At 42.8% G+C, this 19272-nt stretch overlaps 1 protein-coding gene across 4 annotated transcripts in view; it reads left to right on the forward strand.

Moving 5' to 3' along the window:
- The window catches only part of XRCC2 (X-ray repair cross complementing 2), a 181385-nt gene that overhangs the window by 11783 nt on the left and 150330 nt on the right, over positions 1-19272 (forward strand). For 3 of the 4 annotated variants that reach the window (XR_011472596.1, XR_011472597.1, XR_011472598.1), the window contains exon 1: positions 3517-3600. Coding sequence is in view for 1 of the 4 variants with exons in the window: in XM_070423605.1 (XP_070279706.1) it covers positions 3519-3600 (82 nt within the window). In the remaining 3 variants the exon portion in view is untranslated. Of the gene's footprint in view, positions 1-3516; positions 3601-19272 lie in introns of those variants that run through there. The other variant, XM_070423605.1, reaches the window with a different exon arrangement.

Below are 19272 nucleotides of genomic sequence, written 5' to 3' on the forward strand. Positions count from 1 at the left end.
AATACCATCTTTGTCCAAAAAAGTCATGTCAATAAAATAATACCTTCTTAAATATTATCTTACTCGGAACTCTCGGATGGTAGGGTTCTAAAATATTTTGAGCAGTTACAGTAAGAGTAAACAATTGGAGGGACTTCCCAAGTTAATCATTCTGATGAGGATATTAGTCATTTGTATACATGCCTTTAAAAACATTTTATAGTTGGTTCTCATTTCTTCTGTATCCAGTCGATTACTATATGTTGTGTGGTTAAAGTATATTGAAAGTGTATGGCTTCTCACAGGTATACAGTTGGAAAAAGAAAGAGTATTTTTTTTAATATATTTTATTGATTTTTTACAGAGAGGAAGGGAGAGAGACAGAGAGAAACATCGATGAGAGAGAAACATCAATCAGCTGCCTCCTGCACACTCCCCACTGGGGATGTGTCTGCAACCAAAGTACATGCCCTTGACCAGAATCAAACCTGGGACCCTTGAGTCTGCAGGCCAATGCTCTATCCACTGAGCCAAACCGGTCAGGGCAAGAAAGAGTATTTTAAGATCTTTTCAGCTCATTATGGATATTCTTCTTTGATACTATATCAAAACTCAACAAATAGTAGTTTTCCTAAAAAATTCATTGCAATGTAGAACATAAAATTATATCAGTGAATTTTTCACACATTAAAACCCATTGATTTGTCTTGCACTTGGAGTGAATCTTTTACCCAGGAATGTTTGTTTTTATTTGTTGTTGTTTTTAAAATATATTTTTATTGATTTCATAGAGGAAGGGAGGGAGAAAAAGATAAACATCTATGATGAGAGAGAATCATTGATCGGCTGCTTCCTGCATGCCCCCTACTAAAAATGAAGCCCGCAACCTGGGTATGTGTCCTTGACTGGAATCGAACCCTGGACCCTTCAGTCCACAGGCCAAGGCTCTATCCACAGAGCCAAACTGGCTAGAGCAGTGGCCGACAAACTGCGGCTCGTGAGCCACATGCAGCTCTTTGGCCCCTTGAGTGTGGCTCTTCCACAAAATATCATGTGCTGGTGCGCACGTACGGTGCTATTGAAACTTTGTGGCCCATGCGCAGAAGTTGGTATTTTGTGGAAGAGCCACACTCAAGGGGCCAAAGAGCCACATGTGGCTCGCAAGCTGCAGTTTGCCGACCCCTAGGCCAGGGCATACCCAGGAATGTTTTAACATCATGCATTGGTCATTTGGAAATACTGAGTTATGCAGATCTTCCAAGTGTTGACACATTTCGTTAAGTAATTATCCAGAAAAATCACATTCATTAAACTCACCAGTGAGTTCACCCAAAAGGATCTTAAGTATTGGGAAGCTGTCAAGCTCACAGTGGTGGATGAAAATTTTCCAAAGTTCAAGTAGTAAAATAGTATTCCAGGGAAAAATTCTCTAACTCAAATAATCATACAATTGCTTTTACGAGAGGAAACCATTATATTTGTGTTTGGAGCAGAAGTACTTTATCTATCTGTGACATTGGGGAAGTCCCCAAAACTGCCTTCACTTTGGACACCAACTGCAGAATTCAGGGCCCCAAGATTATGTTATTCATAACACTAATTGCAAGTTCAGGGGTCCCCAAGACCACCTTCATGTTTAAGAATTTATTAGGACTCGCAGAATTGCCTGCTCCCTGTTCGTGGCTATGGTTTACTCCAGTGAGAGGGATCAGATTGAAATCAGCCAAGGGAAGAGGTGTAATTGATAAAGTCCAGAAGAATTCCAAATGCAGACCTGCTTGTCTTCTCCCAGTGGAGTTGTAGGCAGTGCTAACTTCTCCCAGCAACAGTATGTGACAGTATGCCAGCCAGGGAAGACCACCTGAACTTCGGTGTCCAGAGTCATTATGAGGCCCTGTCCTGTGGACATAGTCAGCTGCCCAAACAGCTGACCTCTGTCTCCAGCTCCTCAGACACCAGAGCTGATAGCAGAATTTGAGCTGACCCAAAGCCCCCAGCACATTGTTCTACCATCTGGTGTGGCTCAAGGGCCCCAGGTACACTTTATCTGACCGGATATTCTAAGAGACTTAGAGATGATCTCCAGGAGCCTAGGGCAAAGGCCAAACCTCTCTTTGGTCTAGGACTAGGTTAAATTCTTTACTACTACTATGTTCCCTGTCATCACAAAGAATATTTTTATTTTATTTATTTTAAAATATATTTTTATTGATTTCAGAGAGGAAGGGAGAGGGAGAGGGAGAGGGAGAGAGAGAAATATCAATGATGAGAGAATCATTGATCGGCTGCCTCCTGCACATCCCACACTGGGGATTGAGCCGCAACCTGGGCATGAGCCCTGACCAGGAATTGTACCGTGACCACCTGGTTCATAGGTTGACACTCAACCACTGGGCCATGCCGGCTGGGTTTTATTGATTTTTTTAGAGAGAGGAAGGGAGAGAGAGCAACATTACTAATCTGCTTCCTTCATGACCCCTTCCGGAAATTTAACCAGCCATCTTTAGGTGCAGTGGACGATGCCACCCAACTGAGCCACACCGGCCAGGGCTATTGCTTGATTTTGAGAGAGAGAGAAACATGGACCTGTTGATCCACTCATTTATGCATCCATTGGTTGACTCTTGTATGTGTCCTGACTGGGGATTGAACCTGCAACCTTGACCTATCGGGGCTCAACTGAGCTACCCGGCCAAGGCAGCACTCTTAACACATTGAATCCTCAACAGCTTTGTGAGGGAGATATGCTGTTCGTTACCCTCACTTTATGATGAGAAACCTCAGGCCCAGGGAAGTGACATAGCAAGTCTGCTTCTGGAGTCCTGACTATTTACTCTGCATTGTCCAGACTGCTTCTCATTGTGTAGCTGAGAACCCCTTGCTCTGTGTACAAGCCAAGGAGCAGGCTCCTGAGCATGGCATCTGAGACCTTCTGGGATCTGACCTCTGCTCTTTGGAACTTCATTATCTCCTGTCTGTTTTGTGCTACAAGCTGTAGCAATTCAAATGTGCTTATGTTTGACCTACACACAGTGCTATTTATAACCTCTGCGCTTTGGCCACCTCTGCCCCACATACCTAACTAATTCAGATAGGAGCCCCCCAAGGAAGTTTTCTCCACCTTTCTCCTTTGTCCAGTTCCCCCCACTAGAAAAGGAGTTGACAGACAGATTAAACACTGGTACCTGTGTAACAGGTACAATAAGCATCGTGAGAAAGGTAATTATAATGCATAAGGAAGGTGAATACATTGCATTTAGCAGTTTAGTCTGTATCCCAGACTATACTATCAGCTCCTTTGAGGGCAGGAACCCATACCATCCGTACCGAGTATATAAACAAAAAATGAAATATTTTCTGAACAATTGAACACAACTTTTCTTCTAAGTTATATTTCCTACTTCAGAATTCTCTCTACACCCTTAAAATTATGGAAAGCCTTTTTTATAGTCTTTTGGAAAATTACATAAATGCAGATCTTCAAGATTTTACATTTTTAGGTAACGATTTTTCCTTCTCTCTTTTTTTTCCTTTTGAAGCTCCTTGCCCGGCTTGAAGGAAGACGGTCCTTGAAAGAAATAGAACCCTATCTGTTTGTCGATGAAGATGAACCTGTGCATGGTAAAAACACAGCTTCAAAATGTCGTGTCACAAATTAAGTTTTGTAAACGAAAGTATTTTTTTCATATATATTCATGTACTCCTAGCAAGAGACTCTGTAGGTTCAACTGTAAAATTAAAATGACACAGATCATGACAGAATTTTTTTAAAAAAGCTCACCTGAGGATATTTTTTACATTGCTTTTATTTTTTTTAAGTTTCCGAACTTTTTGAATGTTGTTTATTTTACTTTATTTTTTAAAATCTTTATTGTTGAGCCTGGTCATTGTGGCCCATGAACTAGGAGGTCATGGTTCGATTACCAGTGAGGGCACATGCCTGAATTGTGGGCTCCATCCCCAGTGCATCTCTCTTATTGATGTTTCTATCTTGCTATCCCTCTCCCTTCCTTTCTCTAAAATCAATAACAAAATATTTTTAAATCTTAACTATTGAGAGTATTACAGATATCCCTTTCCTTTTTCCCCCAATTTTCCCCCTCCACCCAGATCCCGCCCATCCCAGGTCTTCACCATCCTATTGTCTGTGTCCATGGGTAATACATGTATGCATATAAGTTTTTTGGTTAATCTCTTCCTGCCTCCATCCCCTCTTCCCTCTGAGATTTGTCAGTCTGTTCCATGTTTCCATGCCTCTGGTTCTATTTTATTCATCAGTTTATTTTGTTCATTAGATTTCTTGTTAATTTATTTTGATTTTTAGGTTCAATTGTTGATAGATATGTATTTATTGCCATTTTATTGTTCATATTTTTCTTCTTCAAGAAGACCCTTTAACATTTCATGTAATACTGGTTTGGTGGTGATGAACTCTTTTAGCTTTTTCTTGTCTGTGAAGCTCTTTTTTTTTTTTTTAATATGTTTTTGTTGTTTTTTAATTAATTTATTTATTTTTTAAATTTTGTTTTATTGCTTAAAGTATTACAAAGAGTATTATATATGTCTCTTTTTTTCCCCCCCCTGACCTTCCCCCATTTTTGTTTTTTTTTTTTAATTTCAGAGGAAGGGAGAGGGAGAGATAGAAACATCAATAATGAGAGAGAATTATTGTTTAGCTGCCCCCTGCACACCCCCTACTAGGGCCTGAGCCTGCAACCTGGGCATGTGTTCTGACCGGGAATTGAACCATGACCTCCGGGTTCATAGGTCAACATTCAACCACTGAGCGACACCAGCTGGGCTGTGAAGCTCTTTATCTGACCTTCAATTCTAAATGATAGCTTTTCTGGGTAGAGTAATCTTGGTTGTAGGTCCTTGTTTTTCATCACTTTGAATATTTCTTGCCACTTCCTTCTGGCCTGCAAAGTTTCTGTTGAGAAATCAGCTGACAGTCCTTTGGATACTCCCCTGAAGATAACTGCTTTTCTCTTGCTGCTTTTAAGATTCTCTCTTTGTCTTTAACCTTTGGCATTTTAATTATGATATGTCTATTTTTTTAATCCTCACCCAAGGATATTTTTCCATTGATTTTTAGAGAGAGTAGAAGAAAGAGTGAAAGACAAAGAGAAATATCAATGTGAGAGAAACACACCGATTGGTTGCCTCTCGCACATGCCCTGACAAGGGCCCAGGCTGGGGAGGAGCCTGCAACAGAGGTATGTGCCCTTGACCGGAATCGAACCCAGGACCTTCAGTCTGCAGGCCGAGGCAAACCGGCAAGGACTTAATTATGATGTGTCTTGATGTGGGCCTCTTTGGGTTCCTCTTGTTTGGGACTCTCTGCGCTTCCTGGACTTGTATGTCTATTTCTTTCACTAGGGAGGGGAAGTTTTCTGTTACTATTTTTTAAATAGGTTTTTAATTTCTTGCTTCCTCTCTTCTCCTTCCAACACTACCATGATGCAAATGTTGATATGCTTAAAGTTATCCCAGAGGATAACTTTGCACTATCTTCATATTTTTTGGTTCTTTTTTCTTTTTGCTCTTCTGATTGGGTGTTTTTTGCTTCCTCATATTCCAATTCGCTGATTTGATTCTCAGCATCCTCTGCTCTACTGTTGATTCCCTATAAATTATTCTTCATTTCAGTTAGTGAATTCTTCATTTCTGACTGATCTTTTTTATGTTGTTGATGTTCTCACTAAGTTCCTTGAAGTTCTCATTAAGTTCTATGAGCATCCTTATAACCATTGTTTTGAACTCCATCTGGTAGTTTGCTTGCTTCCATTTTATTTATTTCTTTTTTCTGGAGATTTCATCTGTTCTTTCATTTCTGACATGTTTATTTGTTTCTGCATTTTGGCTGCTTCCCTGTGTTTGTTTCTGTGTATTAAGTAGAGCTGCTATGTCTCCTGGAATTGGTAGAGTGGCCTGTGTAGTTAGTGTCCTATAGAGCCCAGTGGCCCAGCCTCCCCAGTCACCTGAGCTGGGCACTCTAGGTGCATCCCTGTGTGCACTGTCCTGTTGTATTTGAGCCTTGATTGCTGTTGGCGTCACTGGGAGGAATTGACCCCCAGGCCAATTGGCTGTGAGAACCAGCTGCAATGACAGAGAGAGAGAGAGAGAGAGAGAGAGAGAGCTGCTGTGTGGGAGACACACTATGGAGCAGGACTTGCTTCAGTGGGTTTTGGTGTTCACTGAGTCTGCCCCTTTAGTGTTTTGCTACTGGATGTGGTAAGGTTGTAATCTGACATAGTCTGAAGCTGATCACTGGATGCACTGGCTCTGGGAGGTATATAGCCAGCTCCTGCCTGGGGCTACCTGGCATGAGTTACAGAGCAATCTTTAGATGGCTGCTACTTATGTTGGGCTTGGAGATGCCCAGGAGAAGGCAGGCTGCTGCTAGTACAGGACCTAGGGCTGCTTATCCAGAGGTATGGGGCATGCTGAGGTCAGGTGCTGCTTGTTTGGGAGAGTTTAGGAGTCTGAAGCCTGCGCTAGGACAGGCTATTCATATGGAAAAGTCATTGCAGATAGCATGGGTGAGGCTGCAAATTAGATGGGATGTGGTCTCTGGGAATCAGCTGCAGGTTGATGGAGACTCAGGTATGGTGACTGTTGGTTGGCTTTGTGACAGAGAGGTCTCAGCAAAGGAACAATGGTCTCTGCCAGCACTTTTGTCTGGTAGAAAGCTGTCTCCCAGTTCTTACCCTGATGCCAGACAAGTTAATTCCTCCCTGTATGTCCCTGGATCCTTTCAAGCTGCTGTCCTAGTGCTGGAGCTCCGGGAGTGAGTCTGAGTAAGTCCATGCTCTGTGTCGGCCCTTTGAGAGAAACATCGATGTGAGAGAGGCACGTTGATTTGTTGCCTTCCTCATGAGCCCTGACCAGGGCCAGGAGAACGAGCCTGCAACCCAGGTACGTGCCCTTGACCAGGAATCAAACCCTCAACCCTTCAGTGCACGGGCCAGTGCTCTAACCACACTGAAGCCTGCCTTATCTACATTAGATGAAATAAAGTTTGGCTTATCTGTGGTAAATCTTCAGAATAAACTGAGCTCTTTTACTCCAACACACAAATTTGTGGGAATTGTGTGTTTTTTATTCTTTAGAAGTTTGAGAATCACAGGAAAGTCTCAGGTATCCCGTTGTTCTGTTAATATTTCTACAGTTGGGAAAATATATACTTACTTGTTCCATTAGCACTGCTACCCTAGGGAAAACTTATAAAGAAGGTAGTGTGCTTAGGTTGTTGGTTTTTTTAATGTACTGTAACAGTTTTATAGCGATGCAGTTCACCCATTTAAGTGTACAATTCAGTGATTTTTAGTATTCACACAGTTATGCAACCATCCCCGAATTTTATTTTAGAACATTTTCATCACCCCAAAGGAAACTCAAGCCTATTAGTAGTTACTCCCCATTTCTTCCCACATCCCTCAACCCTAGGCAACTGCTAATCTACTTTCTGACTCTATCAGTTTGTCTTTTCTTGACATTTTATATAATTAGAGCCATATATTATATGGTTTTCTGTGACAAGTTTCTTTTACTTTGCATGATCTTTTCAAGGTTCATCATATTGTAGCATGCATCAGTCGTTGACTCCTTTTTATTGTTGAACTAGAGGCCCAGTGCACAAATTCATGCACGGGTGGGGTCTGGCTGGTTGGCTGGGCCCAATCAGGGCAGATTGGGGCTGGGTCTGTTGGGAGGAGGAGATGGCAGGAGGTTGGCCGGGCCAGCGGGGAAGGGGCTGCAGTTGATTGGCCGGTGGGCCCCGCCCATGAATGGAGTGGGGGGTGCTAATTGGGAGCCAGTGGCCTGGGGGAGGGGCCATGGGTGGTTGGCCGGCTGGCCCCGCACTCAATTGGGGTGGGGGTGGGGGGACGATCAGGGGCGGGGCCGGCCAGGGTGGGGGGGGGCCCATAGGGGTCGTGACCGGCCGGGGGGAGGGGCTGCAGGAGGTTGGCCAGCCAACCCTGCCCCCTATTAGGGTGGGGGTGCCATCAGGGGCAGGTCGGCCAGGGGAAGGGGCTGTGAGCCTATCGTGGTGGGGCGGGCTGATCAGGGGCGGGGCTGGGGGGAAAAGGAGGGGGCGTTTGGCTGGCCCCACTCTTGATCAGAATGGGAGAGTCCAATCAGGGGCAGGCCGGCAGAGGGTTGGCTGGCCGGCCCCACCCCCTGATCAGGCCGGTTCGCTGGCCACAGTGGGCATCATAGCGACTGGTCGTTAGGTCGTTATGGCCATTATGGTAGCTAGCTTCTTATATATATATAGATAATATTCCATTGTATGGGTATACTACATTTTGTTTATCCATTCATTGGTTGATGTCATTTGGGTTGTTTCTACTTTTTGGCTGTTACAAATAATGCTATGATTATTTTTGTACAAATTTTTCTTTGGATATATGTTTTCATTTCTCTAGGGTAATGCCTATGAAAGGGACTGCTAGGTTGTATGATAACTTCATGTTGAACCTTTTATGCAACCACCAGACTCTTTTTTTCACAGCTGCACAGTTCACTTGCTACCAAGAGTGAAATGTTTGAAATGGCCAGCCCCACATCCTGCAAATAAATGTTTTTGTCTGGCTATTTGATTATAGCCTTTCTAGTGAATATGCAGTGATATCTTATATTGTGGTTTTTATTACATTTCCCTGATGGCTAGTGATGTTAAGCATCTTGTATGTGCTTATTGACAACTTATGTATGTCAAATCTTTTGCCCATTTAAAAGATTGGATTGTCTTTTTATTAGTGAACTAGAGGCCCGATGCACGAAATTCATGCAAGGGGCTTGGCCCCCACTGTGGCTGCCTCTGCCTCGGCCCCTGCTCACCATGGTTTCGTCCGGAAGGTCGTCCAGAAGGACATCTGGTCTAATTAGCATATTAAACTTTTATTATTATAGATTGTAAGAGTCCTTTAAGTCTCTTATCAAATATATGATTTGCAAGTATTTTTCTTAACCATTTTGTGGGTTGTCTTTTCACTATCTTGATGGTGTCCATTGAAGCACAAAGTTATTAATTTTGATGAAGTCCAACTTATCTGGGTTTTTTGTATGTTCTTGCTTATGCTTTTGGTATAGTTAAAAAGCCATTGTCTAATTCAAGATCAAGAAGATTTACAGCCCGGCTGGCTTGGCTCAGTTGTTGAGCGTAGACCTATGAATCAGGAGGTCACGGGTTGATTCCCAGTCAGGGCATTTTCCCAGGTTGCGGGCTCGATCCCCAGTGTAGGGCATACAGGAGGCAGCCAGTCAATGATTCTTTCTCTCATCATTGATGTTTCTCTCTCTCCCTGTCCCTTCTTCTCTGAAATCAATAAAAATATTTTTTTTAAAAAAGATTTATAGCTTTTCTTGTTACTGTTTCTCTTTTCATTGTTTTCTGATTAGAGAACATTTGTGCTTTCAGTCTTTTTAAATTATTGAGATTTGTTTTATGGCCAAACAGGGTCTATCCTAGAGAATGTTCTATGTGCACTTGAGAAGATTGTGTGTTCTGCTATAGTTGGGTCAAATGTTATATTGATGTCTCTTAATTCTAGTTGGTTTTTAGTGTTGTTCAAGTCTTCTGTTTCTGTGCTGATCTGCTGACTAGTTGTTGTATTCATTATTGAAAGTGTGTATTGAAGTCTTCAACTATTATTGTTGAATTGTCTACTATTTTTAGTCTGTCACTTTTTGTGTCATGTTCTTTGGGGCTTCATGTATTGTTGGGCACAAATAAGTTTTTGTGATATAATTGATGGGTTGACTCATTTATCTTTATAAAATGTCTGTCTTCGTTACCTCACACCTATCAAAAAAACAGAAAATAAAAAGTGTAGGATGTGGAAAAATTGGAACCCTTGTTCACTGTTGATGGAATTGTAAAATGGTACAACCACCATGGAAAACAGTATGGAAGTTCCTTAAAAAAATAAAACTAGCCCTAGCCGGTTTGGCTCAGTGGATAAAGAATGGGCCTGCAGACTGAAGGGTCCCAGGTTCAATTCCTGTCAAGGGCACATGCCCAGGTTGTAGGCTCGATCCCCAGTATGGGGCATCCAGGAGGCAGCCCATCAGTGATTCTCTCTCATCATTGATGTTTCTAGCTCTCTCTCTCTCCCTCTTCCTTTCTCTCTGAAATCAATAAAAATATATTTAAAATAATAATGAAAATAAATAAATAGAATTAGAACTACCATATGATCCAACAGTTCTATTTCTGAATACCTATCCAAAAGAATTTAAAGCAGGGTATTAAAGAGATATTTTCACACCCGTGTTCATAGCAGCACTATTCACAGTAGCTAAGAAATTATAGCGATCCAAATGTTCAGTAGATGAATGGATAAATAAAATGTGGTACCTACATACAGTGGAATATAATTTTAGCCTTAAAAAGAAAGGAAATCCTGTCACATGCTGCAACATGGATGAACCTTGAGGAGATGCTAAGTGAAATAAGCCAGTCACAAAAAGAAAAATACTTATATGATTCCACTTATATGAAGTATCTAAAATTGTCAAATTTGTAGAAACAGAAAGTAGAATGGTGGTTACCAAGGTCTAGGTCAGAGTGGGGAAAGGGGATTTGTTCAATTAATACAGATTTTCAGTTTTGTAAGATGAAAAAGTTCTGGAGATCTGTTTCACAATAATGTGAATGTACTTAATACTACTGAAGTGTGCAGTTAAAAATGGTAAATTTTATTATGTGTCTTTTATCACAGTACAAAACACATTCTTTTTTTTTTTTAAATATATTTTATTGATTTTTTACAGAGAGGAAGGGAGAGAGATAGAGAGTTAGAAACATCGATGAGAGAGAAACATCGATCAGCTGCCTCCTGCATATCTCCTATTGGGGATGTGCCCGCAACCAAGGTACATGCCCTTGACCGGAATCGAACCTGGGACGTTTCAGTTCACAGGCCGACGCTCTATCCACTGAACCAAACCGGTTTCGGCCAAAACACATTCTTCTTTGTCTTTAATTATAGTTTTTATCTAAAAATACATTTTGTCTAATAATAGTATAGTCACTTCAGCTTTATGTTGGTTATTGCTTATATACTACTAGAGGCCCGGTGCACAAAAATTTGTGCACTCGGGGGCAGGGGGGAGGGCAGGGAATGGTTCCCTCAGCCCGGCCTATGCCCTCTTGCAGTCTGGGACCCCTCAGAGGATGTCCACCTGCTGGCTTAGGCCCGCTCCCTGGGGGATCGGGCCCAAGCTGGCAGTCAGACATCCCTCTGGCAGCCCGGCAGCCCTCGGGGGATGTCCACTTGCCAGCGGGGAGCAGGCCTAAGCTGCAGTCAGACCTCCTTAGCGCTGCTGAGGAGGCATGATAGGCTCCCACCACCACCACTGCTGTACTGGCAGCCGTCAGCCTGGCTTGTGGCTGAGCAGAGCTCCCCCTGTGGGAGAACATTTACCAGCAGGGGACAGCTCCTGCATTGAGCATCTGCCCCCTGGTGGTCAGTGTGTGTCATAGTGACCAGTCATTCCCAGTCGTTCTGCTGTTAGGGTCAGTTTGCATATTACCCTTTTATTATATAGGATAGAGGCCTGGTGCACAGGTGGGGGCCTGCTGGTTTGCCCTGAAGGGTGTCCCGGATCAGGGTGGGGGTCCCGCTGGGGTGCCTGGCCAGCCTGGGTGAGGGGCTGATGGCTTTTTGCAGCTAGTCACCCCCCCTTCAGGGTGGGGGTCCCCACTGGGGTGCCTGGCCAGCCTGGGTGAGGGGCTGATGGCTGTTTGCAGCTGGTCACACCCCCTTCAGGGTAGGGGTCCCCACTGGGATGCCTGGCCAGCCTGGGTGAGGGGCTGATGGCTGTTTGCAGCTGGTCACACCCCCTTCAGGGTGGGGGTCCCCACTGGGGTGCCTGGCCAGCCTGGGTGAGGGGCTGATGGCTCTTTGCAGGCTGGTCAAGCCCCTCCCAGTGGGGACCCTCACCCCATGGAGGTTTGGCCAGCCTGGGTGAGGAGCTGATGGCTGTTTGCAGGCTGGCCACACCCCCTTTAGGGTGGGGGGTCCCCACTGGGTTGCCTGGCCAGTCTGGGTGAGGGGCTGAGGGCCGTTTTCAGGCTGGCCAAGCCCCCCGGCCACGGAAGCTCCCAGCCTCTCCTTTTTTTCTTTTCTTTTTTTTATTCTGGGTTTTATTTACCTTCTCTAATTGAAACTTTGTAGCCTTGAGAGGAGCTCAGAGCTGGCCAGGGCGGGTGGGAGGGAAGCCTCCTGCTCACTCCCGCTCCATGGCCACGGCCAGCTGAAAGCAGGTATCTGGGGCTTATTTACCTTCTATAATTAAAACTTTGTTGCTTTGAGTGGAGCTCAGAGCCGGGCCACGGCAAGCGGGAAGCTTGGCTTCCTCCATCATTGGGGCAACCAAGCCTCCTGCTTGCTCCAGCTCCGTGGCTGCCGGCCGCCATCTTGGTTGGGTTAATTTGCATATAGTCACTCTGATTGGCTGATGGGCATGGCTTAAGGCATAGCGAAGGTAAGGTCAATTTGCATGTTTGTCTTTTATTAGTGTAGATGTCTTTTTCTGTCCTTTTACTATCAACCTGTTTGTAACTTGGGACTGTAAAGTGTGCCCGTTATAGCCAGCCTATTGTTGAATCATGTTTTTTTATTCCATTTTGCCAATCTCTGCCTTTTGTTTGGACTGTTTAAACTATTTATAGTTAGTGAATTTACCAGTAAGATAGAATTTATGACTGCCATTTTGTTGTCTGTTTTATATATGTCTTGTGAGCTTTTTGTTTCTCTAGTCCTGCTTTATTGTCTTTTGTGTTTAATAGACATTTTCTAGTGTACCATTTTAATTCCCTGTCATCCTTTTTACTTTTTAAAACAGATTATTTTTTCTATTAGTGGTCCCTGAGGATTATAATTAACATCTTAATTTAGAACAATTTAGTTTGGATCAATACCACTTAACCTCAGTATTTTACAAAAACTTTGTTACCATATATCTCCATTCCCTCCCCCTTGCATTGTGCTGTTACAAATTACATATTTGCCCTAGCTGTTTTGGCTCAGTGTGTAGAGCATCAGCCCATGAACTGAAGCGTCTTGGGTTCGATTCTGGTCAAGGGCAGGTACCTCCGTACCTCGGTTGCAGGCTTGATCTCTGGCCCAGTTGGGGCACGCGTGGGATGTAACCAATCCATGTGTCTCTCTCACATCGATGTTTCTCTCTCTTTCTTTCCCTTCCCTTCCCTTCCCTTCCCTTCCCCTCTCTCTAAAAATCAGTGGAAAAATATCCTCAAGTGAGGATTAACAAAAACAAAACACAAATTACATATGTGTATATTGTATGCCCATAAACATTTAAAATTATTAATACAATTGGGATTGCTTCTTAAATCAGATAGATGAAAAAAGGGGTTTCAGACATAAAACACATTTATACTGTCTTATCTATGTACTTATGTGGTTACATTTACTGTTCTTTATAAACTCAGTTGGATTCAAGTTACTGTCTACTGTGCTTTCATTCAACCTGAAGGATTCCTGTAATATTTCTTACAGAACAGATCTATTAGCAAGTAAAATTCTAAACTATCCTATATAATAAAAGCCTAATATGCAAATCGACTGAACGGTGGAATGACTCATCGCTATGATGCACATGGGCCTCTAGTCAATAATAAAAGACAAATTTTGATCAAACCTGTTAGACAAAAGATTGAGGTGCCTTTCTATTCTCTCTGCTGGAAAGGATAAGTTGAACCTTATGAAATTGATGTTGAAACATGGGATTGCAACTCAGCTTATACATTTGAATATTACATTTATAGGTACTTTAGGAATACCATCTTGTTCGGTCACCTACAAAGTTTACTCAAAACTATCATACATCTTATAGCTGTAACACTAGTTAGATGAATACTCAGTAGAGCAATGGCAGGCGCAAGACTAGGATTATAAAGATTACTTATCAACAACAATATTTTATTAGAAATTGTCATAGGGAAGCTCAAGAAGAAGCAGTATGAGATTTAGGGGTTATAGGAGTCTCTAATGCTGTTGTAAACATATACATATGTTTTTTATTTTTTAATCCTCACCCAAGGATTTTTTTCCATTGATTTTTAGAGAGAGTAGGAAAGAGAAATATCGATGTGAGAGAAACATATCAATTGGTTGCCTCCTGCACAAGCCCTGACCAGGGCTAGGGCTGGGGAGGAGCCTGCAACCAAGGTATGTTGATCAGAATTGAACCTGAGACCCTTTGGTCCATAGGCCGATGCTCTATCCACTGAGCCAAACAGGCTAGGACTAACCATATTTTTAATGCTTTTTCGGATAATAATGACCTCTTTATTACTATGATGATTGTAATCTGCAAATTCAACATATTCGTTATACAGTTAGTAGGTTGGTCCCAAGATGATGTATTTTTAGGCTTTTTTCTTGTCCTCATTTTGAAGGATGTTTAGATTCATAAACTCACTCTGACAATCTGTTACCCAAACCCCTTACAGCATTCTATTTGTGAGAGTAGCTAGCAAGGCCAAACCATCCAGATTTTCTGATTTAGTTTGCCAAGTGCCAAACTATACAGGTTTTTTTGTTTGTTTGTTTTTTTACTACCAGTTGTCATACCCAGTACTTTCATTGGACAAGGGTGCATTTTTTTGGTAGCAGCTCACGGAAGCATATGAGCTAGTGACTTCAAATACACTTGAAAGGCCCGTGTTCCCTCTATAGAATGTAAAGTTTGGATATCATTTTTGATCTTATGATTAGATTGTAAATGTTTATAACATCAGTGAAACTGATTTCAGTTCATCATTGAACATTTGTAGGGAACCTAATTCAAGGACATTAATGGTAATATTCATGTGTAATTTACAAGTTTACAGATTTTACTTCTCCAGTTTTTATAAATGACCTTTTTATCTGCTTTGCTTATCCTATATAATAAAAGCCTACCATGCAAATTGTCTCCTCCACCGGGAGTTCGACCAGGGGGCGGGGCCGGTGGTGGTGGCTGCAGCCGCTAGGGACCCTACCCCCTTACCCGTGCACAAATTTCGTGCACTGGGCCTCTAGTTAATCTATAAAGGGAGAAGAGTATTTTTATATACCTAATAACCTCTTAACCAAGGACTTAACCTTAAACTTTGCTTCAGTTTCATTTATGCCAAACCACAGAGCTAAGGAATCCACCTACTACATCAGTTGTTTTCCTTGTCAAACCATGTAGGAAAGCTCTCTCGAAGACTTACTCTTTCGAGTTGTGCTGAAATTTGTTATAAGCACCACCCATTTCTCAAAGAAAATACTTGGCAAATTTTTCATTTTTTTGTTCTTAGTCCAAGAATTCCACAAATATCCAGACATATCTCACAGTTACCCTCTGACCAGTATTGTGTATGTTTATCTCCCCGTGAAGTCCCTTCCCTTTTTCTTCAGAATATGTTACATTTCCCTTACCTTAAATGATCCTCATTTCACTCGCCAGCCTCACGAAACTACTGTTGAATTCTTTTACTTTGCCAATGAACGTAAACCATTGTATGCTTTCTGTAATTCCTCATGGTTCCCTGGTTTCTCCTTGCTGTTCCTTGAACAGCATGAATGTTTCCTGCAGCGCCTGACAGCCCATCTTCTGAGTGTCTCCATTCTTGAAGTTTGGTTCATAAACTAATATTTATATTAAAAGTGGTTTTGCAAACTACACCTTTACTGCTTTAAGGCCACTGTCCAGGACCAGTCTGTGATCTGTCCCTACCTTCCCCTCCCATTTCTCGCTTTTAGGTCTTTCCTGCTTCATTAATATTACTTAGTACCACTTCACTTTCCTGACAGCTTCTGTGCTCTGTGCTGTTTTCCTCCTGTTTTTTCTATGAAATTTCTATTTTATCTGACTTCTCTCACTGTAGCTGTTCTCTATTTCTATGTAGCTTTCTCCCAGACCTCCGTGTCCAGCATCTTAGTACTGTCTTGAATCTTAAGTCCTAGTGGCTGTAGGACCTTTTTATTTTGTGAGTCTTGGAGATCCATCTCAACATACCACTTGGAAGGTAAATTCATGTTAGGATATTTACGTGAATTATGTAAATGAAAAATCCCTATGTGCTTATGTATTGATTTGTGTGGGTACTTCTGAGTCTGTCTCAGAACTTTTAAGAGACTATATAAAATGTATATACCTTAGGAATCAGAGAAGGGGCTGAAGACCTGACAGAAGCTGAGTGTCGGCTCTTGTTGGGCAGGGGCAGCAGGCAGGGCTAGACTAGCACTGGGCACATTGTTCCTGTTCCTGCTCCATCGGCTGTTAGTCCCTTGTTCCAAGCCTTGGTCGTGGGCATTCACACCTGCTGGGCTCTGCTAAACAAAGCCACCCCTCAAGTCCCACCTGTGACTTATTGGCAGACCTGTTTCCTTTCAAAATCCATGTTCCAACATTGACTGTGGGGCCTGTAATCCTCCCCCAGCCAGGACTATATTTTCATTCTTTAGATGTCTCTCAAGAAGTGTTTTTTTTTTTTAATTAAATCTTTATTTTTCAGATTACATTTGTTCCTCTTTTTTTCCCCCCATAACTCCCCTCCTCCCAGTTCCCCGCCCCACCCCACCCTCTGCCCTCACTCCCCACCCACTGTCCTCATCCATAGGTGCACGATTTTTGTCCATTCTCTTCCCGCATCTCCCACACCCCCCCCCCCCCTCCAGAATAGTCAGTCCATTCCCTTTCTATGTCCCTGATTCATTATAATCACCAGTTCATTCTGTACATCAGATTATTTATTCACTTGATTCTTAGATTCACTTGTTGATAGATGCATGTTTGTTGTTCATAATTTGTATCTTTACCTTTTTCTTCTTCTTCCTCTTCTTAAAGGGTACCTTTCAGCATTTCATATAATACTGGTTTGGTGGTGATGAACTCCTTTAGCTTTTCCTTATCTGTGAAGCTCTTTATCTGACCTTCAATTCTGAATGATAGCTTTGCTGGATAAAGTAATCTTGGTTGTAGGTTCTTGGTGTTCATCACTTTGAATATTTCTTGCCATTCCCTTCTGGCCTGCAAAGTTTCTGTTGAGAAATCAGCTGACAGTCGTATGGGTATTCCCTTGTAGGTAATTGAGTCTCTTTCTCTTGCTGCTTTTAAGATTCTCTCTTTGTCTTTTGCTCTTGGCATTTTAATGATGATGTGTCTTGGTGTGGTCCTCTTTGGATTCCTTTTGTTTGGGGTTCTCTGTGCTTCTTGGACCTGTAAGTCCATTTCTTTCACCAGGTGGGGGAAGTTTCTGTCATTATTTCTTCAAATAGGTTTTCAATATCTTGCTGTCTCTCATCTTCTGGTACCCCTATAATTCTGATGTTGGTGTGTTTGAAACTGTCCCAGAGGCTCCTTACACTATCTTCGTATTTTCAGATTCTTTTTCCATTTTGCTTTTCCGGTTGGGTGATTTTTGCTTCTTCGCATTTCAAATCTTTGACTTGATTCTTGCGATCCTCTAGTCTGCTGTTGGGTGTCTGTATAATATTCTTTTTTTTTTTTTTTTTAATTTTATTGATTTTTTACAGAGAGGAAGGGAGAGAGATAGAGAGTTAGAAACATCTATGAGAGAGAAACATCGATCAGCTGCCTCCTGCACATCTCCCACTGGGGATGTGCCCGCAACCCAGGTACATGCCCTTGACCGGAATCGAACCTGGGACCCTTCAGTCTGCAGGCCGACGCTCTATCCACTGAGCCAAACCGGTTTCGGCTAATATTCTTTTTTTTTTTTTTTTTTAAATATATTTTATTGATTTTTTTACAGAGAGGAAGGGAGAGAGATAGAGAGTTAGAAACATCGATGAGAGAGAAACATCGATCAGCTGCCTCCTGCACATCTCCCACTGGGGATGTGCCCGCAACCCAGGTACATGCCCTTGACCGGAATCGAACCTGGGACCTTTCAGTCCGCAGGCCGACGCTCTATCCACTGAGCCAAACCGGTTTTGGCATATTCTTTATTTCAGTTAGTGTATGCTTAATTTCTAGTTGGTTCTTTATCACAACATCGAGGGTCTCATTAGATTTCTTGAGGCTCTCATCAAGGTTATCGGCAGTTTCTAGCAAATTATTAAAAGCCCTCAAAAGTGCGTTTTTTAGCTCTATATCCTCCATTTCTGTCATGTTTTTTTGTCTCCGCATTTTTTATGCTTTCTTGGTGCACCCCCTTGTGGTCTTTGTGCGCAGTCTTGTTGTAATTAAGCCTTAATTGTTGTCGGCAATACTAGGGGTGAATTGACCTCCAGGCTAACTGGCTATGAGAGTCAGCTGTGTCTGCAGTGGGAGAGCTTCTGTGCTGAATCTCTAGGGCGGTGCTAATCTAGCCTTTGCCTGAGGCGATCCGGCAAATGGCTCTGTGCAGGGCTTGGGCGGGGCGGGTCCCCGGGGATCTACATGGCCGGCGGGGCGAGCAGTTATGGCTGCTCTCAGTTCCGTCCCCAGCGGCTCTGTAACCGCTGCAAACCTCAGAGAGAAAGCTGCCTTCCCGCTTCTCCCGTTTGAGTCTGGGTCCCTAGAGACTCCCCCGGATCTGGAGCTCAGAGTCTGAAATTCCCTCCCTATTGAAAACAACAACCGCACCCTCTGCCTGCTCCACATGCACTCCGCACCTTAGTATTTCACCTCCGCACTGCGCCTCCACTGAGTCTCGGTATGGATTTCTCTTTCCTTCTAGTTGTAGAATCTCTCTTCAGCCAGCCTTCCTGTGGTTCTGGGTGATGTCCGTTCCGTCTTTTAGTTGTATTTTTGAAGTGGTTGTTCGAGGCAGCAAACTCCGGCATTAACCTATGCAGCCATCTTGGTTCTCCCACTCAAGAAGTTCTTAAAAAGAAAACCATCTGATGAAAAAGATACTGTGTTTGTGTTGGGGATAGAATAGTCAAGTCCCAACCTTAAAGTAGCCAACAAGAAATATAATGAAGTAAATTATATAGTGCGACAGATGCGATCATGGAAGATGACGGGATTTGCTATTCCCCCCTTGGTGTTGTTACTAGGATCCAAGGTGCTACCATGAAGAAGTCCCTTTTCCTTTGTGAAGTGCTCATCAGCCTCTCTGCTCCTCTCCTGGGCATGGGAGGAGGATTTGGTGCAGGGTGCTACTGTTCCCCATCGAGTTTCTGCACAGTCCACTGTGTCCTACAAACCATTTCAGACTCATCTTGCTAAACTGTTTTTGACTTTCCTGCACTACCATTAATAGTGCTTCTGTGTCAGTGTTTCTTCATCTTGTGTATGTACTTCATTCTCCTATATTATTAGTAAAAGACTTTC

This window comes from Myotis yumanensis, unplaced genomic scaffold, assembly GCF_028538775.1.
Source record: "Myotis yumanensis isolate MYYU_CA2020_CCGP unplaced genomic scaffold, mMyoYum1.0.hap1 SCAF_9, whole genome shotgun sequence".
NCBI classification, from domain to species: domain Eukaryota; kingdom Metazoa; phylum Chordata; class Mammalia; order Chiroptera; family Vespertilionidae; genus Myotis; species Myotis yumanensis.